The sequence below is a fragment of the Lepisma saccharinum genome, chromosome 10 (genome assembly GCF_977018435.1).
Source record: "Lepisma saccharinum chromosome 10, izLepSacc3.1, whole genome shotgun sequence".
In the NCBI taxonomy this organism is placed as follows: domain Eukaryota; kingdom Metazoa; phylum Arthropoda; class Insecta; order Zygentoma; family Lepismatidae; genus Lepisma; species Lepisma saccharinum.
Window position 1 is genome coordinate 32,823,110 of NC_139238.1, and position 9,555 is coordinate 32,832,664.

General features: G+C 37.7%; 1 protein-coding gene across 1 annotated transcript; it reads left to right on the plus strand.

Annotated features, from left to right (window-relative positions):
• The first annotated feature begins 4,772 nt into the window (after positions 1-4,772).
• Positions 4,773-8,278, plus strand: LOC145994319 (uncharacterized). The gene is made up of 3 exons (XM_083130422.1): positions 4,773-4,945; positions 5,966-6,037; positions 7,587-8,278. The coding sequence occupies exons 1-3, from the start codon at positions 4,790-4,792 to the stop codon at positions 7,710-7,712; spliced, it is 354 nt and encodes a 117-aa protein (XP_082986548.1). The 5' UTR covers positions 4,773-4,789; the 3' UTR covers positions 7,713-8,278.
• Positions 8,279-9,555: the final 1,277 nt, after the last annotated feature.

Here is a 9,555-nt window from a genome sequence, read left to right on the forward strand (position 1 = left end):
GCTAATATAACAATATCACGTCACGTGCAATATGTATATATATATGGCAAAAGTTAGTATATTTGCGCCGGAGCCAGTGATGGCATCATAGTGGGCCACGGGGGTGGCCTCCCGGTTCACAGCCAAACGAGTGCACGCAGGGAGCCAGATCTGGATCTAAAAGAGCTAAGTTGGCAACAGTGCCGCGGTGGGAAGAGCGGGGAGGAGCCTCGCGGAAACTGTTCCTCATGCTCTTAAGTAAAATAATAAATATTTCAAAACATTTTGATGTAAAATTACTATTATAAATAATCACATATTTGGAATAAGCGTCATTTCAGTGAAAATATTCTAACATTTCGCGGCGTACCCTTTGGAAACCACTGGGATAGACCCTGACTCATAATATAGAGCTATCGATTGACATCAAAATCCAATGAGACGACACGGCATAGGTGTGCGCACGGGAGGGCAAGGGGGGACAGTTAACTTCCTAATCACGGACGTTTGCATATTTTTTTCCACGAAGGGACAAACAAGGTATTTTTCCATGGGGCATATTACCCCGATAATATTGTTGCCCCCTCAAAAAACACCACTTGAATTTGAAATTATGGCATAATAATTAATGTAAATTACTATGACTGAAATCAAATTATACGTGTAAAATATATACTTTTAGGTTGACATACGTTTTCGAAGGGGGAGATGTGGCCATCCTTGCCCCTCCCCCCTTCCAGACGTTCCATGCCCCTATATTATTATACTTTTACTTAGAAATTTAGTGTAGATGAATCTCCTTGCTGTTATTAAACGATATTATATTCTTAATAAGAAAATGAAGTATTTTCAAGCCGATGAAAGTTCGAAGCAACTACGGGGGAAGGGGGTTCAGTAGCACAACCAAAAGGGGGCAGGGGCATTGCGTTTTCCCAACCTTGGACGGAAATCAATTCTAGGGGGGCAAACATTGAAGTAAAATAATGCAAGACTAGCAGAATCTAAGAGTAGCAGGACAAAACAATACTGAAAATGGAATTAGTTTTCAAGTCTTCTTGCATTATTTCTTCCTGACGGCCAGGAGCACCTGCAGGGGGGCACAGAGGGGCAATTGCCCCGTCGACTTCAAATATTATACAAATTAAATTTCATTTTGTAAAATGTTCTTGCTCGCTTCGCTCGCATTATCTGCTTTTCTTACACTCTTGTCAAGTTAAGAGCAGCTAGGGGGCTGCGAGAGTTGTCCCTCTACGCCAAACGATTGAATGAGAAACATTTAAAACGAGAATGCCATGGTATCCCATGAATTTTTTTGCGCGCTATTAAATCAATACTGTTTTCTATTTATATAAATTTGGATCAAAAAATTGTCTTGCTTGCTTCGCTCGCAATTTCTTTCTTCACTGCAATGCATTGTGAATTACCAGAGCGACAAGTAAGAACAACTAAGTACGCGTACTTCAGACAGTTGCTGTTATAACAGTTTGTTTTCGAGGAAAAGGAGCGCGCATATTTCAAAGACAATTTATATCATTCTTGCATTTGGTTTGTTATGGGGCGGATAAATTGATTATGTAATGTATTTAAATAATATGTTTTATACACACACACGTACGCATATATATCCATCAATGCAATAAAACTAAAGGAGTGAGATAAAAAGAGATTTGTCTTTCCCGACTGAAATTTCATCAAAGCTTTTGCCACCTCCACCCCATAATAAGAGGGTCTGGGCACGTCTATGCAACACTGATAGTGCCGAGAACAGAAAAAAATATTAGAGGCAATGAGGGTACAGGGATATTTCAAGGGGCACACTTATTATGTTTTCTTAAATGCCATAAAAAATTTATAGTTGGGCTAAGAAAATAGCTATATTTATTTAGTTTTTACGTGTTTGCTAGGGTGCGTCATCCCCTCCTCTGGCATTGTCTCCGGTTATTGCTGTTAAACATGAAAACCCAAATTAGGAAAGCCATGGCTCACCAATGTTTGAATCCAGAAAAGAATTGCTGTATCACTAAATACATCCGCTATTTTGTCTGAAGAACAATGGACAATTAGGGAAGTTTAGACAATGCTATGTGACACATAATTCATAGCCTACATATCAGTTAGCATACAGTAGTATGCACTTCCTGTGATACCATACCATTAAGACAATTGACTGTTGTCATCAAGGCGATAAGAACTTCGCCAAGTGCATTCCTTTACCACAGGAAGAGGTGTGGTTTGTATTATAGAACAATGCTATCATCGGTATAAGTGATAGACATCCTGCATTCCTCTCCAAACAACAATGAACAATCACATACTGATGTCAGCAAACACCCTCTTGTGCGTCGGGGGCTATGAGTCGTTAGAAGGATGCTGTCACTGGTATGAGTGATAAACATCCTGCACAAACTACATTGAACAATAGCATACCAATACTAGCAAACAACTCTCTTGTGCGTCAGGGGCTACGAGTCATTTCCCGTAGAATGTTCTAGAAGAATTGCAGTACTTTGGCTTTGGGCGTGGCGTGATACTCTTTCCTGGCTTCTGATTGGTTGATCGTGAGGCTCAAACACTATAAATAATCACCGGGCAAGGTGCTAGCCCATGTGTGTGCTGGTGTTCGTAGGCGTGCTTCAAGAAGTCTTCGAGATGTCAGGTACGAGCTCTTCATCTTCAGACATGTTTCAACTTACTTTATACGCGTACGTTTGTGATAGCTTGCAAATAGTTCACCGATATGCAATTTCAGGTCAGCTCCTGCTCTACCACAGGTATGAAGTGAAGTTTCAATTCCCAACAACACATAGAAGAAAGCAAGGTTCACCAGGACTCCTCTCCAGGCAACTTACACTGCACCACAGACATGAAGTGAAGTTTCAATTCCCAACAGCACATATGAACAGTGGCGGCGACTGGAGGGGACAGGTGCCCCCCACTTTTGCCCCCGCATTATGCTAAATCTTATCTACAAATGGAAATATACTGACTTTGTCCCTCCCAGTTTTGGAACCCAATGGCCGCCACTGCATATGAAGTGAATGAAGTTTCAACTCTCAACCACACAAGAGTACATAGCAGGAGGCAAGGTTCACCAGGATTAGTGTCCACACAGCTCACACTGTACCAAGGACATGAAGTGAAATAGGAACTTTGAATTGTACAACACGTCAGAAGGGAAGGTTCACCAAAACTCCACTCCAAGCAACTCCTGATGTACCACACACATTAAGTACATTGTAGTTCTCATTGCCGACTCTCAACTTCACAACAGCACATAGCAGGAGGCAAGCTTAACTGGGACTCCACTCCATACAGCTCACACCGTAGCACAGACATGGAGTGAAGTATGAACACGTCGAGGCAAAGTTCACCAGGATACCAATCCAGGCAGTGAAGTATCAACTCTCAACCTCACAACAGAATGCATGACACAAGCTTTACTGAGAATGAACTCCAGGTACCTTCCGCCGTGCCACAGACATGGAAGTGAAGTACGGTAGGCAGACCTTAACCTGAGAATACCAAGGTGGGATATCATCGAACTAGTTATAGGGTGACATATCGTCAGCACAACGAACCTCCAGTCATTGTTGTAGGTTTTCATTCTCGCAACTTTTCCATTACGCTACTCATTCGTAGCTCCCCAATTTCCTCACGATGGTGGTTGGCCACTGGTCCCATACACACACTAAAATCGCAGGAGAAAAGTTGTTACGCTTTTCCTCAGGAGACTCAGCCTGCATGTGGCCCATAGCCACAGCCCAAATCATGATGCCTTAGACTGCTTTGGTAATCGATACCAACCTTCATCATTGTGTCTAAATCATTCCTGTTTTGATGAAATTGTTAAATTTGAATAAGGTGAGTTCTCAATAGTACTTGTTCGAAAACTAGTGTCACTCCAATTTTAGGCATTGTGGTAACACCCTTCAGTGCCTGTTGATGATAGTAAGCCTAATTCTCCATGCCTGTTAATCCGAGAGAGCACTTTCATCATACATCACCAGTAAAGCTTGAAAACGTATTCTAAATGTTGTTTTGGAGGTGCATTACCGGTAATGAGAACAGTATTATCTTCTTTTCCTTATTGTAACCTTGAATATAAACTATAAAGAAACAGAAGATGTGAATAAATCAAGAATGGTTGAAAATATTCCTTGGCATATAAACTCACACAACATTATTCAAAAAATATGTAAACTTTATTTCTACTTTCAGGTGCAAGGTGGATGATTTTGTTCCTCATTGGACTTTTGCGCATGACTGCTATTCTAATGGGGTGAGTAAAACAATGTTTCATCTGATACCCAGTAGCATATTTCAATTTTATTTCTCACCCTAAGAATACCTCTTTTTTAATGTTTCTGATTCTTTGCAGGATTTCTGACACTAATAGTCTATATTTTACCATCTCCTCAAGTATTTAACCTTATTTTATTTTTAAGAAATCCAACCAAAGGTGAGCTGGGTGCCACTGCTGTCATAATTAATTAACTGTTGGTGACCACATCCAATAAACTGTTCCTATATTTCACCTAAGCTATTGAACATGCTATACATTTATGTACAGTCAGACTTTTCAGTTTTGGTTGAGACAAGTAACACTAAGTTTAATGTTAGTATAAAGAACTTGGCTAGACATCTTCTCTAAACTATGTGAATATTTGTGCACCTGAGTGTATAAAAAGAGCATAATTGTGTACCAGCATGTAATTGTAGAAATTTTGGGGATAAGATGTGCTCAAGATGTGTAGATCTGTAGTTTATGAAAGTTTTCACCCATTTCAGAGCTGGAGATGTTTCAGGAGCCATGGTGGCCGACACTAACTGTGTCTGCGGAGTGTTCAATGTCTCATCTGTTGCTCTGGAAGATCCAGGAAAACCACTCCTCAAGAGTCCAGTGGATGTGGTCGCTTCATGTGACAAAGTGGGTCATGACATGTGCAGCAAGACATGTGTCGATGTGGTAAGTAGCAGTTACTTCCTCCAAATGCTTAAATGGGTGTTTATATGAGTAACAAAGTAACAGTCTAGTGTACTTTTTTTTTAGCTTTTAAGTAACAGTGATTTTGAAAATGTATTTCTCTCTCTCTTTTATCCATGTCCATTTCTCTACATGTCTCTGCCTGCCCTCCTTTCTCTCTCTCTCTCTGTCTGCCTCTTACTCTCTCTTCCTGTCTTTTTTATCTCTATCTCTGTCTGCCCTCCCCATCTTTTTATTTTTGTCTGGTTTCCTGTGTGTGTTTCTTTATCTGTTTATCTCTGTCTGCCTGGCTCCTTCCTCTCTCTCTATATATATATATAGTTCTCTAACAGCCTCTTTATATCTGCTTCTCTTTTTCTCTGCCTGTTACTCTTGCATTCTATGTTTTTCTCTGTCTGTCCTCCCTTCCTTCTCTCTTTCTGTTTGGTTCTCTGTGCCTGTCTCTGTTTCTCTTCCTCTCTATCACTGTCTCCTGTCTCCACTCCGTCCCCCTCCCTCAATGTGTGTGCATGAATCTCTCCCATACTTTGGCAATTTATCATTCTAATGTTTTTCTTTGTAAAACAAACTTTTAAATACATTAAGATTTGGCACACACCTCATATACGTTTTAGTGGAAAATCATGCAAAGCCAGGCTGGCTCGGTAGCTCAGTGATAGAGCAATGGCACGGTATGTCAGAGATCCAGGTTCGAGTAGGCTACTGGTCGAGCCTGCAGTTTTTGCTGAAACTTTTGTTTGGAAAACTTCACAAGGCTTTTCAATAGAATTAATATTGAAACAAATGATACATTTTTATATCGACTGTTTCATTTTGTTGAATATATGAAATGAATGATTTCACAAGGTAACAAATGATTAAAGAAATGTATTATGGGACAGAAATACTATTCAGTAACTTTTATTTAATTTTTTTTTTCCAAAATGAGTAACATACATGTACACAGACGGACAAGTTCTTTTCAATATCACTAATCCTTGACATTTTTTCTATAATTCAAAGGCCAAATCGTTCAAGAAAATTTCTGGCAGCATTCTATGTGCTCTAGTCAAGCACGATCATGTTGGCTTTCAGGTAAGATAGACATATTTATAGCTGTATGTTAATTTGGAGTTTTAATTTATGTATTTGTATATTTATATTAGACATAACATATTTGTGCAGGAAAACTTTGAATGTTTTCTTTCAAAATTAAAATATCAATTTACGAAATCCTCTGACTATTGTTGTAGCACAAAACATATAATTCTAGAAGGGAAAGATACGTTCAATGTTTTGAGTCACAATCGTTTTCCAGCATGTACTAAGAATGATCCAAAAATAAACAGCATTGGTATTGGTAGAAACAAAGGAATGCTAAAGGGTCACTTTAGAATTGTTTTCATCATAATCATTATTGGCAGACATACAAGAGTACAAAGTTATTGTTTTAGGTCCTTAGCTGAATAAGCATTCAGTTAGATACTAATACTAGACAAACTTATTTATACGATATTAAAAATTTTAGTAATATCTTAAGATGAACATAATACTGATACAAATATGGAAGCATCAAAATTCAAAACCGAAGTAATTATATGTACTGTAATCCAGCGGTTCAACTGTGATCCGCAGACCCTTGGTGGTCCTTAGGAACCTTTCAGGGGGTCCGCAAAACCTTCCCAGTGTTCCACAAAGGTTCGGAAAAATACTAACACAAGAGCATAATATGTATGCAAATTCCGGGCTTTAAACTTTGAGTTAATTCTTGGGGGTCCGCGAGGGTGAGTGATCTCTGAAGGGGGGTCTGCGGTCTAGGTAAGTTCAAGAACCGCTGCTGTAATCAATTGTTTGTTGAAACTAGAGGCTGAAAATGTTACAAAAGTAAAATTTTAAAATAAAACAAAAGATTAATGTTCATTTCATAAATTGAAGCAAATAGTTTATAGTGGATAAAGCAATGAAACATTGTTGTCTTGTAGCATAATTTATCTGGAGAGAATAATGCAAATTTTCAATTTTCTTTATAATTTGTTACAAAATTAGGCATGAGTCTGGAAAATGAAGTAGGTGTTAATTTAATTACCTGTTGCAATAAAAAAAAGTAACTACATTACAGTTTATTAATGTAACAACTTACACACCAGCAAAATTAAAATTACCCAAAAGTCAAATGTACCATTTGCATGTATATGTATTGATTGATTGATTTAGTTTATTTTACTTCGCGTTTTGTGCCTCTTGGCTAATTTGCGAAGATGGGGATGAGTGATGAAATGATGAAATTGATGAATGGACATTCACAAACAACCAAGCCCGACCGGGATTCGAACCCGGGACCCTTGGCATCGCAGCGCGATGTGCTAACCGCTCAGCCACAGGGTCGGGCAGCATGTATATGTAAATTGATTGCTTCCGATCTGAACTTTGGAATATGTTGCTATTATATGAAGCATCTGAGTTACATTTTTGTTTCACACTGTCATTCAAAATGCAGAAGCTAATTTCTCTTCAATCACAAACCAGCAACAAGGTCTCCTACATAGTTCACATAAGTGTATGTACATACTGGACAAGTAAGATATTTCTTGTTCACAATGAAATAGTTGCATCATCCTCAAGTATACTTTCTTCCTCATTATAGGTGGCCTTGTACCATAATGCTTGCAATAATGGATGGATGTATACAGGAGTAACCTCGTCAGAGAAACTATGCTGCCATAATTCTAGTCCTGTTTCATGCATGGACAAAAGTCACAGCGATCTCTAAATTTTCTTTTGGCTCACCAAACATCTTTGCCAAACTGACTATTCCTTTGAGGGTATGTCAATGGCATGTGCTATAAACAAGTTTCTCCTCGTATAATCTTTCACATATTGGTGTAAATATTTTCAAATCAAAATTCTAGCAATTTAGGCTGAAAATGTTAGGGAGATTTCGTCCATGAAATGTGCCAATCTTCCATGGATCGGTGTGAAAATTCGAAAATAGAAAAACATGAAACAATTTTAGGTTCACCTTGTGTGTGGAACTTTCGAACAAATAATTATGCAATTTTCCACAAATTAATGTAATGTTTAAAACAACCAAATTGTTTAAGTTTGGGTTCACATTTTGTGCTGTGGAAAATTTGATCTTTATCTAAATGGTATAAGTGAAATGAACTTTTAAAATTATTTACTGAAATTCAGTGCTGAGGAAGATTCGTACACATAATGCACTGATTTTCACTAATTGGTGTACATGTTCACTAATAGCAAAATTGTAAGAATTTGAACACAATTTTCTTTTTCTGTGAAAGTTTTGTATCGAGTAGTACTTACAATAAATGTGATTGAAAAATCCACATACTGTGTGTACTTTTACAGATGTCTATGTTTCAGTACTTCTGTGTAATATTTTTTTTTTGGTCTGTATTTCTCTTATTTTATGTTACTTCACTTTTTGAGATAACTGTATTTGCCAGCATATAAGACATACCCCATTTTTTTTACACATTTTTTAGGAAAAAGCTTTATCGCTGAATTTATATATACACAGTATTTCAAATATAATTGTAGGTCTACTTTCAACAATTAACTTGCCTAATCTAACTAGGAAAGAATACATTTTAAGCTTCTTCGCCACACACTGCAGGGAAACAAGAAAGAAATTGTCAAACTCGGAACTGATAACATTTCCAGAAATAAAGGTATTCAAGAATTGAGTATTAATAAGACACACCCTGTTTTTGAGACGTATTTGTAAAGGGGAAAAGTGCATCTTATATGTCAGCAAATAAGATAATTGCAACGATACTAAATAGCCAATGGAGGAAACTGAATGAATCTTTCATTCTCTACTTTGAATTTGAATTCAACCTCACTATGCCACACAAAAGAATTAAGTAAATGTATGATTTTATTTTTATTTCAAACAAGAACTACAATTTTGTACAGGATTTGTTAGAATTTAGATAATAGCCTGTATAAAAGGAATACTTGGAATTTTTATCCTAGTATACATATTGCTGGTGGTTTAACACTTGAATCCTTTCCATTTTGGGGTTTGATACTTCATATAACCTGCTTTGAGCCTAAATGCATGACCATGAAATTAGGCAGGTGGCAGAAGTAAGTGCTGTTGCCAAGTTAGAGCACAACCCCATGTGTCCGAAGGTTTAAGAGAATGAAAGATCTCATTGTAGAGTTGGTCTTTGTAATCCGTGTGATACAAATAGACAGTTTTGCTCGAAATGTCAGGGATGACACAAAAGTGCCCCGGAGAGATGTCGGTCTGGCACTCGAACTAGACAACAACAGACTGTTGACATTGCCACACAGTGTGCAGGAACCAGCATCTTTTGTCCTGCTCTCACCTGGCTTTTCCTGTATGTGACACCAGCGAAATTCTGACCAGCCACCTATTTTTATGGCCATGCATTTAAGTCTTCTATGTTCTTTCAGCTCTGCTGTGTAAGTTTATTACTAGTTTTCATTTTTATAACAGTTACAAGTTACATTCAAGAAAAGATTACATATTGTGAAGAATGAATAAATATAATAGATGTTCAAATCATAAAGACATAGTAAAACTGATGAAAGTAAGCAAAATCCTCAATAACATATTCCGC